The sequence below is a fragment of the Symsagittifera roscoffensis genome, chromosome 4 (genome assembly GCF_963678635.1).
Source record: "Symsagittifera roscoffensis chromosome 4, txSymRosc1.1, whole genome shotgun sequence".
Classification (NCBI taxonomy): domain Eukaryota; kingdom Metazoa; phylum Xenacoelomorpha; order Acoela; family Convolutidae; genus Symsagittifera; species Symsagittifera roscoffensis.
This window is the reverse complement of record NC_087065.1, coordinates 14,783,191-14,803,668: the sequence shown is the minus strand read 5'-3', so window position 1 is coordinate 14,803,668 and position 20,478 is coordinate 14,783,191. Positions and strand designations below refer to the sequence as shown.

General features: G+C 35.2%; 3 protein-coding genes across 4 annotated transcripts in view; 1 reads left to right on the top strand and 2 right to left on the bottom strand.

The window, feature by feature from the left end:
- LOC134845154 (nuclear pore complex protein Nup153-like) overlaps positions 1-20,478 on the bottom strand; it is a 438,386-nt gene that overhangs the window by 37,204 nt on the left and 380,704 nt on the right. The gene's annotated exons all lie outside the window — the stretch shown is intronic.
- The window catches only part of LOC134844771 (WD repeat and HMG-box DNA-binding protein 1-like), a 473,647-nt gene that overhangs the window by 72,470 nt on the left and 380,699 nt on the right, over positions 1-20,478 (bottom strand). The gene's annotated exons all lie outside the window — the stretch shown is intronic.
- LOC134844619 (inaD-like protein) lies at positions 9,703-20,028 on the top strand. 2 transcript variants are annotated; one of them, XM_063861383.1, is made up of 6 exons: positions 9,703-10,801; positions 15,125-15,699; positions 15,986-16,180; positions 16,456-16,687; positions 18,529-18,692; positions 19,325-20,028. In XM_063861383.1, the coding sequence occupies exons 1-6, from the start codon at positions 10,653-10,655 to the stop codon at positions 19,888-19,890; spliced, it is 1,881 nt and encodes a 626-aa protein (XP_063717453.1). In that variant the 5' UTR covers positions 9,703-10,652; the 3' UTR covers positions 19,891-20,028. The 2 variants fall into 2 exon arrangements, with proteins under 2 accessions (XP_063717453.1, XP_063717454.1); XM_063861384.1 differs by lacking the exon at positions 9,703-10,801 and adding an exon at positions 14,496-14,671.

Genomic DNA, 20,478 nt, shown 5'->3' with positions numbered 1-20,478 from the left:
ATTTTGGGGAGCAAAGTATTTTTTCAAAATTTCGAATTGAGCCTATCATGCTCAAGTTTCTTGCCACAACTGATAATACTAGAAAAAGCAGGGAGAAAATTCAAGTGATAATCGCGGGAAAAATGCAAGAAAATTACGAGAGTAAGATTGCTATCCGCAATTTTAACATAATCTTCCAGCACGAGTAGAGCTATCTTGTTCCCGATAGAAAATCAAGTGTTACGGAAGACGGACAGAGAAGACGATCAATTGGACCAGAGTGATACTTGAGTGGAAAGGTGGACAGATTAAGCTGCCCAATGGTCCAAAAAGAAAAAAATTTTCTTGAGTTGAATTTTATTTAATTAAAACTCCTTGAGTAGGAAGAAATTTAAAATGTTTAATTCAAACGTTTTTGCACAATTTGTTCATCATCAGGATTAAAATTTTTTACAATGTTTACAAAACTATCAAAGATCTGAAAAATGACAAACATGTCTGAAAAGACTTTAAAACTGTTTGACCAATCAAATTTAATCAACTGTAACGACATAATAAATTACGGAATCATGAATAACATTTTCCTGTAAATTTCTGATATTTCATTTTTAACTTTTTGTTCTTTAAAACTTTGATTTGGGAAATTTTTTGATTCTGACATGTCAGTTTTTTAATTTTTAGCCATGTTATACATAGATTAGTTTTTTAGTGTTGATTCCTGACTCCTGAATTCATCGAGTGTGTTGATCCGTCCAAACATGCAAAGCCTCTAGTGGGAGTAGCTTATGAGTGTTGGCTGTTTGGTCTATAATGTCTGACTTCAGCTCAGCAGTACCGCCTACCTCCTGATTACCCTCTAACAAGTGTTGCCCTACTGGGGAGTCCCCTTTGCGGTGTTCATCGACCCTCGTGGCTAAATTTCGGACCGTCTGGCCGACATAGGTGGAGTTACATCCACTACATAAAAGCTTATACACCACTTATACAAAAAACAAAAAGAAATAATAAAACACGTCAGGATTTGAGAAGTTATATTTGGAGGCAAGATTTTCAATCCCTGAGAGTACTCGGATAGCTACCACTACACAAATGAGCATTTTAAATTTTGCAGAGATTAATATATATAGGTTTTCTTGAAAACTTCTTGAAAAATTCACAAAAAACGTCATATCTCGAAAACAAAAAGAATTTGTACCGTCAGATCAAGAGACTAAAATAGTAACTCCAAAATTTTGAATTGAGCCTATCATGCCCAAGTTTCTTGCCACAACTGAAAATACTAGAAAAAGCAGGGTTTTTCTAGATTATCCCTGCTTTTAGTCAGAAATGCCCATTTTTGACAGCCCCCACTACAAAAATGGGCATTTCAGATTTTGAAAAAAGTTTTATTTAGGTTTTCTTGAAAAGTTTTTGAAAAAATCACAAAACATGTCATCTCGAAAACTACAAGGATTTGAGCGGTCATATTTAGAAGCAAAATTCGCAACTCCTGGGATTACACTGACAGAGCCTCAATACAGAGATGAAAAACCAAAAAACGTCATATCTCGAAAACTACAAGTATTTAAGAAGTGAGATTTGGAGGCAAGATTCGCAATCCCTGAGAGAACCCTGACAGCACGCAACTACAGGGTTGAGAATATCAAATTTTGGGAAATTTTTCAAATTCAAGTTTGCTTATTTCAACATTGACGAAATAATCTTTGAGATCAAACTGAAAAAAATCTTAACCACAGCAATGTACGATGATATAGCTTAAATTTGAAAAAATACTTTTGTTAATCATGCAAAAGGAATACGTTGAAAAAGCATAAACATGACGAGGTAGTGAAGCCCGCATTGAAATATATAATAGATAGATATATTGGTTCCTGGTGAAAATGAAAAGCTAATTAGTATGTTTGTTCCAAGAAAGAGAACTAACAAACACGGAAACACATTTTCTTACATTGATGAGACAACGAAAAAAACATTGAAACAAAAACTATTTCAATTATGCATACTTTTTTATCTATTCATATCGCAGAAAAAAATCATTCAAAACAGCTTCATTTGAGCAATTGACAAAACAATGGCAAGCCAGCCAATTCGTCTAAGCTGCAATTCAAATTATAAGAACCGAGATAAAACTATGTAGCCGGCTTAGAGCGAAAGACAACTCAGAAACAAAAGTTAAAAATTAAGGCAAAAAAAGAGGAAAAAATCCTTTAATTGTGCCGTGAACAGCTCCGAGCGCTTTCTTTCGCTTGGCTCTGTACATAAGAAAATCTTCGAGAGTACTTTTTTCATTAATAGTGAAGAGTAAACATGCAGCATTCGCAACCTGTGTAGCGAGGGAAGTTCTTGTGCCAGTCGGTCATGTTTCGAAGTTTGACTTCGAGCTGAACGTTTAATTTGGCGGGAAAAGTAATTTTCAAAACTTCTAATTGAGCCTATCATGCTCAAGTTTCTTGCGACAACTGAAAATACGAGAAAAAGCTATGAGAAGATTCGAGTGATAATCGCGGGAAAGTTGCTAGAAAAACAAGAGAGTAAAATTGCTATCCGCAGTTTTACCATAATATTCCAGCACGAGTACAGCTATCTTGTTAGCGATAGAAAATCAAGAGGTACGGAAGACGGACAGAGAAGACGATCAATTGGACCAGAGTGATACTTGAGTGGAAAGGTGGACAGCTGAAGCTGCCCAATGGTCCAGAAAGAAAAACTTATTCTTGAGTTCAAATTTATTTAACTTTGTTCATCATCAGGATTAAAACTTTTTACAGTTTTTACAAAACGATGAAAGATGTGAAAAATGACAAACATGTCTAAAAATGCTTTAAAACTGTTTGACCAATCAAATTTAAAAAACTGTAATAACAATGAATTACGGAATCAAGAAAAAAATTATCCTGTAAGTTTCTGATAATTCTCTTTAGCTTTTTGTTCTGTAAATTTCCGGTTTCGGAACAATTTTGATTCTGACATGTCAGTTTATATAACATATAACTTTAGTGTTAGTTTCCGGTTCCTGAATTCATCTGTGTGTTGATCCTCGGCCTCTCCCTCCAAATAAGCAAAGCCTCTAGTGTGAGTAGCTTCTGAGTGTCTAAAATCTGTTTGGTCTATAATCTCTGACTTCAGCTCAGCAGTACCGCCTACTTCCTTATTACACTCTAACAAGTTTTGCCCTACTGGGGAGCCCCTTTGCGGTGTTCATCGACCCTCAAGGCTAAGTTTTGGACCGTCTGGCGGACATAGTTGGAGTTACATCCACTACAAGTAAGCTTATACACCACTTTGGATCTCAGTTCACGAGCAAAGAAAGTTTTGGAAGATGGCAAGCATGTTTTCAATTTTCTTGTCGTAAAAATTATTTGTGCCCCGGATATTTGCCGAACCCTTGCAGCTAACAGTTGAGATGGATTGCCTCGATATTGCGTTGTAAAAAGGGGGTGAGTCTTTTAACCATTTATCATTTCTCGGTTCTGACGCCTTCACCTCTAATTTTTTCTTTCCCCAATGATCTTGTTAAGAGTTTCACACACTAGCCTGTCCGACCAATTTTTAAGATATTGACTTTCAATCCATTGTTTTCGATTTTTTTCCAATGCCTGGTCAAAGTTTTCCCATGTTGAGGTACTTTTGAAAACCCTATGAACCGTCCCTTCAATAACGTTTCTTTTGTACTGCAAAGGTGCGCACCCTCTGAAATTCAGATTGGTGCCGGTACCAGTGGGTTTTTGATACCACCCATATGTGACCTTTTTTCTTGAGTCCACGTTGACATTTAAATCCAAAAAGGCCAAATTACCATTACTATCAAGTTCTTCTATGGTGAACTGCAAGTTTGGATGCAAGTTATTGGCAACCTCGAGAACTAACCCAGGATCGCCCTTAACAGTTCAAACTATGTCATCCACTTATCTTAGAAAAACTTTAACACCATTTTCAGCCCGATCTGCTTCCTGTTGTTTTTTGCAAGCAATGTAACACCATACTGTTTCAGCGATGTCTGCTTGTTCAGATTCCGATATGTTACCACACCCTAAGGGGGTACCAATTCAAACAAGCTTCGCATCCTATTCCTTTAGTACCTTTTTCTGACATCCAGGGCAGACCTCCTTGTTACCCTCGTTTAGCACAGTCAATTTTGGTACTTTTTTAATGCAGGTTCGTATTCTTTGAGCTACAAAATAGCCACTATTGCGAGATGTTTCCGGAGGGTTGACTTGCTCATACAATCTCCTCAGGGCTATTTCAACCGCTTTCTTGAGTGGGACAATAGTGTACAAAGTCTTTACATCAAGGTAGATTATACTCTATTCAGAGTTCAGTTCAGTTTTCTCCAAGATCTCCCTGGCCATTTGAGTGTTCGTTTCTAAGTTTGCCCCCTCAATTTCATCAAAAATTTTGCCAATGTTTTATTTAGGTTGTCACATGAGCTATCAGATAAAGAAATGACGAAATGAAGTGGTGTTATTTGTTTATGTACTTTTGCGAATACATACAGCCTAGCCAGCTGTGCCCCCGTCGATCTCAACCTAGTATACAGCGCTTCGCTAATCTCGTCCTTCTTTTTCATGGCGATTAAATCCTTGCTTATGTTTTTTTAATTTTCATGATCATGCTGTCAGTCAGATTCTCCCTCTCATTAGTTGTTCTGCCTGTAATAAATCTTTCAGTTTCTTCTCATATGTCTCCTTTTTCATTACACAAAAACCCACGCCCTTTTTACCTTAAAATTGTCCTTGAGTTGAATTTAATTACCTTAAATCAGCTCCAGATTTGCTTTACCATCATTAGTTATTCAATTCTAGATGTCGTGTCTGTATGTGAAAACCCAAGTTAAACTTCTTGAGTGTGTTTTATGTGATTATGTTGAGTTAGGGCGAGTGTTTAGATTGATTCATCTGAAATGGATCAAAGGTCCACTGTCCAATAATAACTAAAGGTGTACTTAAGGTTCCGACGCTGTTTTTTAATGGCGTTCGCGTGTTTCAGAAATTTTGAGACCTGACCGTGGGGGCGTTCTTATCTCTAGTGTGGGGGTATTTTGGTAGTTGCCTTTAAGCTGTAGCGCGGGTTGTAGTCTTAAGTCGCAAGTGAGTCGAACTGGCTCCGAGGTAGAAAACACAAGAAATAGTGTCCCTGACTCTTGAGCCAATGGTTAAAGGCCCTATTTCTCATAGACTCATATGTGACTTAAGTAGGCTACTTTTACATCTCTGCTGAAAAAAACTACCTGCCCTCGGTTCCCCAGTATACGTGCTCAAATTCTTACAGAGCTTTTAAAAAAGTGCCAGGGTCGGCGGCACCCAAAACCTCAAAAGCTGTTAGTTGAAAATTGTATCCATCAATAATCAAATCTCTACATTTTTCCGATTAGCTTTCTTCTTCGGCTGCAGCCGTTCCGGGTTACAAACCGAGCATGTGCTTATTATATTAGGGATTAGGCAGTTAACTGTCGTTAAGTCCCACAGGAGCTGCCCAACAAAAACCAATGGATCGAATGTCAAGCCATATAGTCGCTTCTGATCTGTCCTCTTTAAGAGTCGTGGCTCTCAAACAGAAGGAATGTGAGTGGAGGCGAGATTTTGCTCATAAGGCCCGTCAATCTTGAAGGCTAAAAGAAACTATCTGCAATTTTCAGACAAGAAAGAACATACCATCCAGCTATGGTTACTTCTTCCAGGAAACACACGTAGTTTGTTTTCATTTTTTTAAAACTGGGCGGAGTCCATTTGCAATGATTTGAACCGCTGATTTGACAGTTTTGAGTTTTACACGGTAAATCATTCAAATAATGCAAACCGATTTTATCTTGGCGAGCTTTGAACTTTTTTAAATCATTGGAATCTAGTTTCATAGTCATTTGAGAAGTTTTGTTATCAAAAGTAGCTCCATCCAATAATTTTCAATCCGTTTTTGGGAATTACTTCAATTTTTGCTGAATCAAACCAATGTTTTATTGCATTTTAATATATTCTATCATCGTACTACAAACAAACAACTTCACTTATGGTACTTTTCGTTCCTAATGCTGAGGCTAAAAAGTGGGTAGAACTAGTAGGCGAGCGGAAAATCACTCGAGCTGTTTTGGCAGACGGGAGAACTGATTGCGAAAACTGGCTATCGTTCAATTTAACATTCGTTACCTTATATAAAGATTTTTAACAAAGACTTCTTACTTTTGGTCGGTCCTAGAGAATAATGCCCAAACTTTTCTATGTTTGGGCTTAGGTTATGAATTGTTTCTGATGTTGGTATTATTTTGAGGTCTCGAAGCCTTATTTTATAATGTCGACTAAATTTTCATTATCATTGACAATAATTATTTCGATTAAAAAAAGTAAGCTTACCAGATATATTTTTTAAAATTTATCAGTAAAAAAACGATGTGAAAATGAAACAAAAAAACTAAATCAGAATATCCACATAACAATCTATAAGCGTTTTGCTCTAAAAATTTCCTTGTAGAACTCGTAATATTTAGCTTAAAAATCGCAAAAATCCTTTACTATAAATTTTCAACACCTGGTTTTTTCAATGAAATAGAAAACAACAGTAGTGTAAAATTGAACATTTCAAATTTTAAGCAAAAAGAACCGCAAGGTCCATCTGACATTCCTCTTGTGCTCTGTATTATGGGTGCAAGGAAAAACTACACGCCTTTTACTTATTTTTATTGAACAACTAATAAATAATTTTTTCCGAAGAAGACTAAAAAAGCAGTTGTCACCCAAAATACAAAAATACAGGCCTCTCTCAATTACTGGAGCACTAATGAAATTGTTTGAAAAGTTATTGTATAATTATAATCATAAAAATCTTTTTTTCTCAAAATGTTTTAGGCAACACTCATTTCCAATTTGCCTTTAGAGCATCAATTTTTTTTTCATGCTGTTTTTTTGCACAGAATTATTTAACAAAAAAAACAATTGATATCACAAATTTTTTTGTTTGCTCACCAAACGATCTCTCGGAGGCACTTGATTCTATTGACCGTAACCATTTTAAACAAAATCTCGAAAAATTTATATTTTTTGAAACTGCTATGCTTGATAAACTTTTTGACAAGCGACTGAAGTCAGAAAACAAAATTAAGCAAAACTGAATCGGACTGGATCTCAGGTTATCAACGTTTGCCACAACGCACTGTATTAGGACGTCTCATTTTCAACCTATACATCAATAATTCATTCCAGCAACTGATTAACTTATGCAAAATAACTCAAAATGCAGACAATACAACTTTTCTGTGACAATGAAAACATTGAAAATGTACCAGGAGAGCTTGAAAAATGCAGTATTTTATCAAATACTTTCGGAGACACTTACTCCACTTAATGCTAACAACATTCTAGTACTAAATTTATGCAGAGTCCGACTGCGTTTCTAACCTGCTGTTTCGACAGTCTTAAGTTTAGAATTTTACACAGTATGACATGCAACCATCGCAATCCGAACTTATCCTGATAAGCATTGAATCTTTTTTTATCAGTCGAATCTAGTTTTAAAATAGTTTCAGAATTTTCATTGTAAAAAAGGTAAACTACGTTCCTATTGCTGAGGCTAAAAACGCGGGTAAAGCTAGTAGGCAAGCGAAAGAAACACCTAAGCCATTTTCGACTATTGGAGGAGCTGTATGCAAAAAGTGGCTATCATTCATTTTCCCATTTCTTTTTTAGCACAAATAAAATTTTCAAATTTAATAGTACTTATCAGAAAAAATTATTACAAGGTTTTTAACGCAAAAAATATAGGTGTTTCTGCATGCTAAAGCAGTTTTTGCCAGATAGAAACTATAAATTGTATCCAGCTTATCAAAAACCTCCGACTTGTTTTCCAGCTTAACTATGTTTTTAATTTGCAATTCTTTGCGACAAAATTTGCCTATAGTCGAGCCCAAAAATAAAAATTCATCCCTGGATTTAATTTGTAGTTTTTGACACAATTTTTGAAATTGACCTATAATTGTAATGTACTTTGTAGTCGTGGTCGGTCCTGGAGAACAATGCTCAATTTTTTCTGTGTTTAGGGTTGTTTTCAAGCATTTTACCAGCGTCTGAATTGTCTCAGTAAACCTCTTTATCGAGAAACGCTTATTGAAAAAGGAGGTAATTGTTATTTTTGTGACGCTTTTACGCTTCTTCATGTGACAAATTGCAGACTTGATTTGATTGTAGCAGATTTGGTCATATATTGTAGACTAATAACAAATGTACATGGTGGTTTTTGGATTGAGTACTCAAGAAGCTGTTGTGCAACAAAAATGGTTTTCCTTGAGATCATTACGATTTTTTTATCGAGATCGTATCTTCCTAAAAAAATTCAGGTTCAAATAAATGATTAAATTTTCGCAATTGGAGTCTTTGAAGAAAAAATAAAAATCGTTTGTAAAAATATGATAAAACCGAGTGAGTCCAAAGAGTCAAATCTTTGTTCCTTCAAAAGACAAGTTCTCAGTTTAACAGACCAAACAAACAAAGCAAACTTACTTACACCTCCTAAAAAAAAACAGATCATTTGGCAGATATATTCTTTACTGAAAATAAAATAAATGGAAACAACACTCTCTTCAAGTGCAATGTTTTTGATAAGAAACTATTCAGACGAGTTATTCAATTCGAATCTGCCCAAAAACTAACTGGAACTCTTCTATCAGCAAGTAATCCAAGTGCAACGTTCAACAATTTTAGTCAAAACGGTGCCCTTAGGTTACAATTTCAGTTAAAGATGGTTCAAGGAAATTTACACGCATCTTACTTCTCATTTTATGGATTACTTGATAGAAAAATTTTTTCCACAGAAGCTCAAAAAAGCAATTGTCACGTCAAAATACAAAAAAAATGATCCTCAAGTACTTGAAAACTACAGGCGCATCTTAATTACTGGAATTAGACACCGAGAATTTGTTATATAAACAACCTAATGAAAATCTTTCATCCCTAAATTTTTTAGGCAACACTCAATTTGGCTTTAGAACATCAGTTAATATTAATTGATGATACTTTGGTTTGAACGGAATTGTTTCAAACATCGATTGACATCAACAAGTTTGCTGTTTGCTCACTAACATATCTCAATTTTCAAATTAATATCACTTTTGAAGAAAAATAAAAATTTGTATTTATTTACTAAAGAATTAAACTTCAAACGAATAATTCAAAAAATTCTAACGGTAAAATTGAAATTTAAGTTATAGGAAGCATATAAAACTAATTGATTTTGTCTTCATGAAAAGTCAACTGAGTTTTCTTGAAATCTTTTTAATAAATAAATGTTGCCCTTTGAATATTTGAAATAGTTTGACAGGATTACAAATGTCTTTTGGAAGAACAGCAAATCTTCTTTTGGTTGGATATGCAAGTTTGAAACTGTGACGCCATCGCAGCTAAAAATTTCTGCGATAGCAAAATCTGTGGTAGCAAATACTTTTTTTTGCTCACATTTATTTCTAACAAGCAGAATAAGCAGTTAGAAGATTCAGCGTAAATGAATCAGATATAATATATGAGGTTAGTAGATTTTTAGGAAAACAATTGTGAAGAATAAGCGCGGAGTCTTGGATAAAAATTCAATAATTATCGTCAATGAGAGTTTTTTGTCCTTTTTTTTTAAATTTTGTTTTCGGCTCATCACTGAATCGCTTAGCTGCACGTGTACCATTAAATCTATTTAGTATGTGGAATCCTTTTGTCTTAGAGGCATTTTGCATTCACAGTTGGTATAAATACAACTAGATTAGATGTCTCAATTCTCCCTTTTGTCTTATTCCTTTTTTCAGTTTTTTCTTCTTTTTTTTTTCAAGTGCGCTTGACCAAAAGAACCATTATTGCCAATTGCTGTTTGTTCCAATTACGTGCATAATGTTGTAGCCACAAGCGTTAGGCTATATCAAGTCGGTTATTACATGGTAATAAATACACCTCACTTTTCGTTTGTACTAACTTACTAACTTTACTTTGCCTATTTTTACTGCCTCGGATCTTTAACTTAACTAAATGCCGTCAGGTCATTTTCTGTTTGATGCTCAAGTTGCCTTTGGTGTTTTGAGGTTAAGGCTTCTTGCGCAGCAATATAAACAGAATTAAATTGAAAGCAGATGTCGATTTTCTGCATCGCAGGTATTGACCTCAATCATTTGACTTTTGGACTAAAATTTATTTAGCTGCATATATTTTTATCAGTTAAACAAACCGCCTATTTTTATTGCCGTTATTCAAAAAAAAGCGATACAAGGTTTTTGAAATAGACAATTTTACATTAAATTCCACATTAAAATCCAAAAAATCATTGTCTGACCCTCTAACGCACTTTGTTAGACCCAGTTATTACACATTCAATACTTCAGGCAAGCTTTCCTTACTTCTTAAAATCAGTTCATCGGCACATATCTGAAATGAATTTGGAAAACTAAACTGAATACAGTTCTGACGAACAAGCTTTTTCTATATTTTCCCTTTAGTTGCTCGGGTTACGTTTGTGTCAGTGCTGTCAATCTCTGAAAAGTTTTTTTTGTCGAGGAATTCAAATCCAAACTTTTTTCCTTTACAGTGTTTTAATTTGTGCTTCGTCTGCTTTTCTTTGGATTTGAGTTAACATAGAAAAATGTCCCATCTTAAATCGTGTTAATTTTGTTATTAAATCTTTTGGGAGGTTCTGCTTTTCTTTTCTCCCAATACTTTATGTCGTGGTGGTACGTGTCGCCCCTGGAGAGCTCTTCGGTGAGGAACATAGCCCGCTACGACCACCACTACGTGCCCCTCTCCCAAGACGGACTCCTCTGCTCACCCGCCTACTTCGACAGACTAGTGGACGAACAGCCTATCAGAAAGTGAGAACACACAATACTTAGAAAAGAAGATGCACTGCTTTGCTATTACAATAATTAGCTAATTAACCTATAGGGTGAAGAGAATGGGGGCGATCGCCCCTCCCCTAAACTCGAAACTTGGGTTGCCAAAATTGTCCCAAGTATCGCCCTTTGGTTCTAACTTACGACAGTCACTTTTGGTCCATTAGTTCTAACAAATTTCTAAGCCCCATAATAAACTCTAATTTTGAGGTCACCCACGTCGAAAAACTGCAATTTTTGATCGAAGCTTTTAAAAAAGTGTCCAAAAACAGCTTTTTTGGTCTGCTGGTTAAGCAATTTGCTGAAAATGGCGTGTCTACTTTCGGCTTGTCAACTTTTTGATACGTAATCTGTTTTCTATATAGTTTCATAATCCCAAAGGTAAACGGTATAATGTGAAAGAGAACCTAAGTGAGCCACGAGGAACGATATCAGCTAGAGCTAATTTGGTGCTCATCGTTTTTTCTTAATTCTGATTTTTTTTGCACGGTTTTTGAAAACATAACCTTGAGCAACTGATTATTGAACAATAAACTTAGCGCAAAGAATATGACTGTTTTACTCTTTGTTTGGTTTTCAATAGTTTTCGTATTTCGAATGAGATATTTTTTCTCTTATAGAAGATGCTCAATTTCGAACATTTTCCCCTAAAATGAAAATTTAGATTCAGGGTAGCTTATTTTTTTCAATCAATAAAATCACGAGTAGCTTTACCAAGCAGTAAAAACAAAGAAAACAGAAGATTCCGACTACAGCTAACTAAAAAATTTGATTTTATTTCCTTTTCCTTTTCTATTTTTCTATGCCCGTGGAATGAAGGACTAAAAACGAGCCTAGAAAAAACTACCAATTGTCTCTTTACCAAGTAAAAGTTTTTTTTGTCTCGCTTGGCCTGAAATGAATCAATTTTGATGCTATCTATACAAGTTGAAGAGCCTTTTACTAATATTTTCTTCTTACTATCGAACTTTTACTTCTTGGCGCATTTAAGCTGTCCATCGATAGTGTAAGATATACATTTGTATCTTGTTTTTAACCATCAATAAGCATCCTAATTTTGTAAAAGTTTTTTTTTGTTTTAAAATATCTGATTTTTGTCAAATTTATGATAATTAGGCTCTAAATTACATAAATACATTCTCAAACTATATTTCAAAATGTTCACAAAACAAAGAGGACATATTATGCAAAAAATGATAACAGACATAATTGATTTGTGAGAACAATCTGCCCAATTGAAGCAGCTATTTCACAAAATTCTAAGTTTTCAGGTGACCCTGAGACATATAGTGCTGATTTGAATTATCCAGTTAAAAGGCATTAAACTTGAAATTTCAAACGCGGGGATGATTTTGGGTATGATTTTCACAAAAAATCTTACAGAATCATCTTTTTAATTCATTTTTTTTAGATTATTGAGGCTCCAGTAGCCTTAAAAAGCAGTCGGAACAAACAGGGCTTCACCCTGATACGAGCACTCGAGCATAAAAGCTATTGCTATTGCATAAAAGTGAGTTTCCAGGTGACCTTGAGACATACAGCGCTGATTTAAATTATCCGGCTAAAAGGCATTTAAGTTGAAATAAAAAAACGCAGTTTCCTTAAGTTGGGTTGACTTTAGATCAAAAAAGAAGACAAAACTTGCGTAGATTTTTTAAGAATTTTAATGAAGCAACTTGTTTTGCAAATGTCAGGCCCAAAGTGTTACCCAAAATTGGATAACTTCGAGTTTTCTACGTCAATCAGTAAATACGCCAAAATTAACCATTTGATCACTAACAAAATTTAATCATTGTGACGCTCTAGCGTAGTCCAATAAATCTTAAGAAAAAAAATTCGAAAACAAATTAGTTTATGCAATGTTTGCGATTTAATTTCTTATAAGCTTTGTGTGGCTATGTTAGATGCTGACTGTGTTTTTATTATGTTAATAATCAACTCGTTAGTTTTGGCGTATTTTCTGATACACTAAGAGAACCAAAAATGATCCAATTTTGGAATAAAAATCAACAAAACTAGTCGTATCAGGGCAAAGCCCTTAATTTTCGACTGCATTAAGGTTTATAGAGCTGTAATAACATAAACAATTTAAATGTAATTAAGTGAAATGGGAATTTTTTTTCTTCTAAAATTTCTTGTGAAAAATATCCCCCACACGCCATAAAAATTAAAAAAGGATAGATTTCGCTCCTTGTAACAAACAATTATGGCAAATAAGCTTCTTTTAACCCCCATAACTTTACGAAAAACGCTCACAGGTGACATATCTTTTCAAAGTTAAGCTCAAGACATTAATACATTTCGAATGATGTTTAAAATTTCCGTCAAAGTTGGCTAGTTTAAAAGTCGAAATTTATCTAAAAAAAAACCACTCCGAGCACAAATAACTCATTACGAAAGTTGGAACAATAAATTTGCTGCAATAAAACTCCAAAATTGTCTTCATCAATTTTCAGCTAAATTCAGCTCAAATTTATAAAAACGCGTTTTAAACTTGTAGTTTAATGCGTGTCGCTTTTGGATTCAAAATTGTTCAAAAAATATAGAAAAACAACGAAATGGAACTGACAAAACCAGTTAAAAAGCGCAAGCGATCTATAATAGGTTGCAAAAAATTGGAACAGACAGAATTAGTTAAAAAGAGCAATCAGCCAAGTCTGAGCAAATGTTGCATGCAAATTTAAATTTATAAGTGACCTTGAGATATCTTTTCTGTCGGAAAAGTTAGCTTTTGCATACAAAAGTTGTCTCGAATTGATCATTTGCTCTTTTAAATTAATTTTGTCTGTTCCATTTTTTGTAACTCTCTATATAGAGAGTTGCAAAAAGTTCGGACAGACAGAATTAATTAAAAAGAGCAACTGTCAAGACATCAACAGAAATTAAAACTGAAATAAACATAACTTCGGAAGTTCATAAAGCAGAGTTACGGGATCTACTTAACAATCCCCCTTCAAAGGGGAGGAGATCGTTAATAAGATTACTTGCAGCGAAATTTCGACCAATCAGAATGCAGCAAAATTCGAGCTTATATACAATCCTCTAGTGCGAATTTACTGTTTTCATTTACAGGGGTAGAGATTCTTTAGTAAATACAACAAGGGGGGGGGAGAGATTGTTAAGTAGATCCGAGGTTCGCTCAAAACCTATAACCACGGCGTTCAATTGCATCTGAAGCGTCGAAATATTTATTGTAAAATCTGGATATTCATCGCAGTCTTTAAAAATTAGGCTAGCATGATCATCGGATAATCGACGATCTCGCATTTTGAATTTGGTCTGACAAAAAATTCAAGGTTGTTCGGCTTCAGATTTTGCAAGCAAAAGACCCTCAAAAAGCACTGATTGTTCATTTTAATTAATTCCGTCTGTCCGAACTTTTTGCTACTATAGAGAGTTGCAAAAAGTTCGGACAGACAGAATTAATTAAAAAGAGCAATCGTACCATTTTGACAGATTTTTGCATGCAATTTCTTTTTTCATACAACCTTGAGACACAAAATCGGACTGAAAAATTAGATTTTGCATGCAAAAATTTCCAAAATAGGTCAATTGCTCTTTTTAATTAATTTTGTCTGTCCGAACTTTTTGCTACTAATTATAATTATATTTCAGACAAATTTTGCATGCAATTGCTATTTTTCAGACAAAAAGTATGTCTCAAGGTCTCAAAACTGGCATATTGATCAAGGTTCAGAGGTTAAGCGAGCGCTATGACTAAATTAAAGATGATTTGAATTAGCAGTGTCTGCAATTTTGACCTCTTTTTCGTCATCAGCGTAAGACAATTATGAGGATCGTTCTGCTTTATTTAGAACCAATCTGCAGGGTCAAATTATATCGGTCGGGGTTAGTGCATCATTTGTGATGAATTTCTTTTGTTTTTGGCATTTTGTAATTCAAGGAATTTTCAGAACAACTCAATAATCTTCGATTTGATAGACGCAGATTTATTGGTGTCACATACTCTTACGACCAGACTTTGAGAAGACAGGTGCCAAATATCAAATAGACCCAGGGGCTATTTAAAAGAGAGAGCCGAAAAGCCAGTGCACGCGTTTGCAAATTGAATCGATCCTTTTGAGCCAGCAGTTGTGTTTGAAAAATATGAAATTTTTCCATTTCTGAATCAAAATTTATTCTTCTGGAAACCCCCGTAAATCCTCCAAAAAGAACATTTTACAAATTTGTTAGTTGACAGGGCTCTCGTTAACTTGTTTGATAAGCAAAACGGATGTTTTTTACATTTTGAAAAGAAGTTTTTAAGTTAATTAACCTAATTGCAACTCCTCTGTTCCACAGGAGAAATATCTTCGAAAACTCTGATGTCAGAATAACTCCTCAAATCATCCCAAGTGACATTATTTGTTCACTTTTATCCAAACAAAACTCCTCCCAGAAACCCAACCAGCAGAATTCCCGGACAGTGAAAAGTTTCCAAGGAGATCCAATATTCTTGGTCGCTAACAACTCGCAGCCATTACAACCATTTCAAACAGTAGAACAGTCGAATACTAAACAGTTGAATAGTTTTACGTTAGGCCGTTCGGGTGGCAAACACAAAAACCGAGATCCGAATCGGAGTCCGACTCACGAGACGAGGTCGTTGCCTCGAAATAGTCGTGGACTCAGAAGTGTGAGCATGATAATGACCTCGGAATTACATCAAGGTCAAACTGCAGGTTCAACAGTAAATGAAGGCGTTACGTTTATTGGAATGAATCAACAGGAGTCCGAACCTAGGGCAGAAGGCTTGGTTTTGGTGGATCAAAGTGGGGCAGTTTCTTTTCCCAAAGTTCATCTGGGTTCTTTGAAATTTGAGGGTGAAGATAAAACAGATGATTCAAAAGGAACAGGTGTCAATCAGCAAACTCGGCGTAAATTCATTTTTTTGAAATTCTCCATAATTCGTAAAATAAAATAAAACTGAAAGAAGTCTATTGCTGCACAATTTGCAAAAAAAATAATTCGAAGATTTTTAAAATTGACCTAAATTTGACTAGTGCAGTACAAGTCAGCAACAAAACCACCAGAAATTATCATTCACTGAGCCCTTTTTGAAGATATATCTACACCATTTTTTTTGCGTACAAGACACTGCCCACAGGAAACTTGATGGACTAACTAATTGTGTTTTAGTGTTATAAAAACTTTTTTTCTAAGCTTCATTTGAGTGCGACCATGGCATCAATGATCCCACATCTCACGCCTCTACTGCAGAAACTACAAGATCAGCGGGAGCTACAAATGGACCCACGTTCGATGAGTCACGAGATGCAGATGACGAGGCATCCTCCGGGAAGACCTCTAACTCGGAGAGTGACGAATTCCTCCGGAAGATATCTGGATTGGCTGAAGGCTAGTTCAATATTTACTACCTTGATAATCGAGGTCTGTCATCGATCATCATTGGTATACAAAATAAAGCTCGACACAAATCCTATTTAAAAAAACTGATCATCAAAAAAAGAGGATAACTAAAGATTAAGGTTCTAGTCCTGCCATAGATTCTTTTCTTCTTCAAAATAATCAGAGTAGATGTAATTAAGTTGAATTAAGCTAGATTAAGTTGATTACATTTGATTAGTTTTCTGGCTCTTGAGCCAATTGTATATGAAGCGTCGCCGTTTCAGACGCTCCGATCCACCACGCGAATCTGTTCCGGCGTCCCATTGAGGACTTCGGACTTGAACTGGACACCTCTCTGGGTCACAAACTGCTCATCCGCAGAGTGGAGAGTGGGTCGAATGCATTCGTGGAGGGACTGGCGAAAGGAGACCAGATACTGGCTCTGAACAGCAAGACTGTGGGCGACAGAGAGTGCGATATGGACTTCCAGCAGGCCATAAAGCTCATCAGAAACAGGTTCGAACTTAAGTGCTTAACAATTGTTTCCTGTTTCTGGCGCCTAACATTGCTTGAAAAAGCCAAACTGAATACCCAGTCTGGTCTGAGCAACAAGTATAATAACTGGTGGCTCTGCTAGGTTGGCTGCTCTACTTAGGCTTCAGAAACCCGTTTTCTGAAGTCAGAGTTAAATCTGTTTAGACTCAAAGTAAACCCATTCACTTTTATTTTTTTAGTTGCAATTATTAAATATTTGTGAATTTCATTTCGGTTCTAGAAGAAATGTTTAGAACAAAAGGCGAAAAAGCTAAACTTTTTATCATATTTTTGTAACTTTCATGTAATATAACACTGGAACTAATTTAAAATTTATTTGTGGCGCCTAGACTTAATTGAAAAAAAAAATACATACGAGGTTGAAGCTTCTACTGACAATCGATGGGAAAAGCAAATTTAAAAGTAAAAACACAGATATCAAAACAAGTTTTAAACCACTTGCAAAACTAAAAAAAAACAAGGACAGCTTGCTGCGCAAGTAACACAGAATGTCCTGACCATATAAAAAAACTTTAAAACAAAATTCTATTCTTTGTTGTCTTCGGCGCGGGCGACGATTTGAGTAATATACAAACATTTATAAACTTAGTGAATAAGACATAATTGACATTTGTCTTCTAGAAGTTAATACGTTTTTATAGACTTTTTTTAATTTCTCATTTTTTTTGCATACATTTTTTTTCGAGACCAATGAAGCACAAAATTTTATATTTGAAATTAGTTGTTTTTAAGTAAATTTCTGTTTTTTTAAGCCTAAAAGTCTAAACTAAAGTAAATTTTTGTATAGCGATCCATACTCGATCACGTTTCTCGCTAGAAATTAGACAAAATTTCAAAATAATTTTTCTCAACCTTGAGAAAACCTTTGAAAACCTTTTCATGGCTTTAATATGATATATCACTCAACCCAGTCCAGTACTTTTTGTGGTGTCTGATTTTGCGAAGAAGACAAATGTGAAAAAAATCAACACACACGAATACAGAGTTTCTACCTATTGTCAATGGTGGGAACCTTTAATGAAAGCACTGCGATACAAAATTATACGGAACATTCATTGAACTAAAATTGTGGAAGACAAAGTCGACAGATTTTTGATAGCCACACAAGATTTAATTTTTTGTCTACCCGACAGCCGAAAAAATTTTGCAGTGTTTTGGGGAGCTTCGACCTAAAGAAAGCGACAGAAATTCTTTTTTTTTGCAAAAATTCTCAATTTTTTTTTCTTTAAACCGTCATAGTTTCAACAAGTAACAAAAAGTCGAAATGATAAGTGAAGACAATTTTACTCCATAGCATCTAAAAATTGCTCAGAAAAATAAACTGAAAAATTTGATCGAGCGGATTGTTCATATGTTAACAGCTACAGGCACATTGCTAAAAAAAACAGGCCAACGAAGGCGTTATGGGCACTTTTTGGAAAAAATTGTCAAAGAAATCGCGTTTTTTCGGCGCGCGGTACCCCCGAAAAAGTAGTAAATATTGGTGCCCAAGGCGCCTCTAGAAAGAAATTAGGGTCAGCCAGCCAAAAAAGGATGTCTAAAATTAGTACTGAGAGAGACCTTTTGGGTCGGCAGAGGGTCGAATCCTTGAGGGGAATAGAGCATCCGCTCCCCCCTCCTTAATCCGCTACTGAACTACAGGTTTTTTCAAAACTCGTTCTCTTTTTTTCCATTTAACTAATTTTTAGGGCTATTGAAGCTACTCTTTTTTGCAATAGGTAGCAAAAAATTGCTGAAATGTTTCATTTAATTGAATCAGTTTTTGTAATATTTTTTTGTTTGTATATATTTCTTAATTCCAGTCTCTCCGTGCACATGATAGTGGCCAAATGTGTGGACAGTTACCACAAGATGCCCTGCAGGAGGTTGACAGTTGAGTTGAGACAGCAGAGCAGCCAGAATAACAGCTACAGTGGACTGGGACTGAGCATCGGCAAGAACAACGAGAACAAATTAGTCATCAAAGGCAATTAACTCAAATTTTATCCAGTTTTCCTAAAAAGTATCAAAATAGTAACTTTTAATAGTAACCGAAAAAATAGGAACTATGACGCGTTACTGATTTTGATTTATGTGACGTCTAAGTGAATGGCCGAATGCCTGAAAAAAAAAAAGCTGCCAATCAAAGTTCTGCACTCTTCAAAAGTTCGAAATAAATGAGCGTAAAAATCAGGCAGCTTCAGAAACTTTAACGAAGGGGGGGGGGGGGGGGGTTAGTATTGATTGAAAACTTTCGCGCAATAAATTCTTCTGTCATGAGAACAGCACTCAACTGTATCCGAATCTCTTTCCTCCGAAAGAGGTCAAAAGTTAACTTTGAATTTAATCCATAAGCCTTGGCATAAAACTCTTTTGAACGTAATTTGAAACATCTAGATAGTTTAATTTAGAAAAGTTTTGGAATTGGTTTCTCATTTTAGATTCAAATGAATCGCGGCAGTTAATGAGGGGCGCAAGTTTAAAACTTCTCATAGAATAGTTTTTTGAAATTTTTAGGGACGCTCAAAGTCAATTTAAAACCTCTCGTGGAAAATTAATATACCTTCTTGACCTTATCAATTGCAATAATTTGAATAAAGTTTGTAAATAATTGTAAAGGTATCAACACTGGAGGCGTCGCCTTCAAAGACGGAAGATTGAAGAAAGGAGACCAAATTGTGAAGATCAGTGGAGTATTCACGCATGGTTTGTCCACAGACGAGGTGGGAAAACTTCTCAAAAACTCAGGAAAAGTTGTCAAGCTAGAGGTGCTTCAACCGGATCCTAACGGTGAAAATTTAGTGACAGTTGGTTTGAAGAGAAGCTCAAAATTAGGTTTAGGTCTGGGAGTCGCGATTTACACTTCGAAACTAAACGAAACAAGCACACTGATTCGGAATGTTCTGCCCCAATCCCCGGCCGACAAAAATCCGAAACTTTCACTGGATGATGAAATAGTTTCCATAAATGGAAGGGAAACTAGCTCAATGAATTCCAGCGAAATACTCGATATGCTGAAAAATAAAGCAATATCGCACTATTCGATACAAATTCGACCGAAGAACAAAGAAACAAACATTGTCGAGTCACAGAAGCCCAAAAAGTTGCCTCAAGTGGACGAAGTTTGCTGCAAGACTCCATTCTTCATGCCGAACAAACGAAGCAAATCAATCTGCGAGCCTTAAAGTTTTCAACTTCAGAAGTTTCTTCATGCATTAGACGATTCGGTGCTCAATTCAATTAGACGTGTTTTATAGCTGCAAATATCGAAGAAGTTCGAAAAACTGCGTAATTATGGACGATAAGTTTTCGACATTGTTGTGACTGGGTTCTAATTATTAGTTTCAATTATAATCATAAAATTTTAATCTGTAGTTGTAGTTTACATGACTTGAAAAGATTTTGAAAAAAAAAATCGTTTTTGGCTAAGGGACTAAAAGAAGAACAATAATTTTTAATAGTAACACCTCTTCAAGTGAATACATCATGTATAGGATCCGACGAAGCAGAATACTATGAATTAAAAGGCGATCACATTCAAAAACAAATTCAAAAGATTTAGAAAAAGAACATAGACATAATAGATCCATCAACCTTTACACATACTCAGCCACAGAAACAGTGAATTTATTATTTTTGCCCATAAATAATTTCGACATCATACCTTAAAACCTGTATAACTACCATTTGGTGTCAATTCTCACTTCAACCTACTGAATAGATCCAGGAATAACTAAGAACCAAAGTTTCTTGGAACCTCTAAATAACCAAAC

Excerpts from the sequence above, each read along its gene's own strand:
- LOC134844619 (XM_063861383.1), top strand. The coding sequence starts at position 10,653 with ATGTCGTGGTGGTACGTGTCGCCCCTGGAGAGCTCTTCGGTGAGGAAC. Across the intron at positions 15,700-15,985 it reads TGTCAATCAGCAAACTCGGC|CTTCATTTGAGTGCGACCAT; the intron begins GTAAATTCATTT and ends TTTTTTTCTAAG. Across the intron at positions 16,688-18,528 it reads ATAAAGCTCATCAGAAACAG|TCTCTCCGTGCACATGATAG; the intron begins GTTCGAACTTAA and ends TCTTAATTCCAG.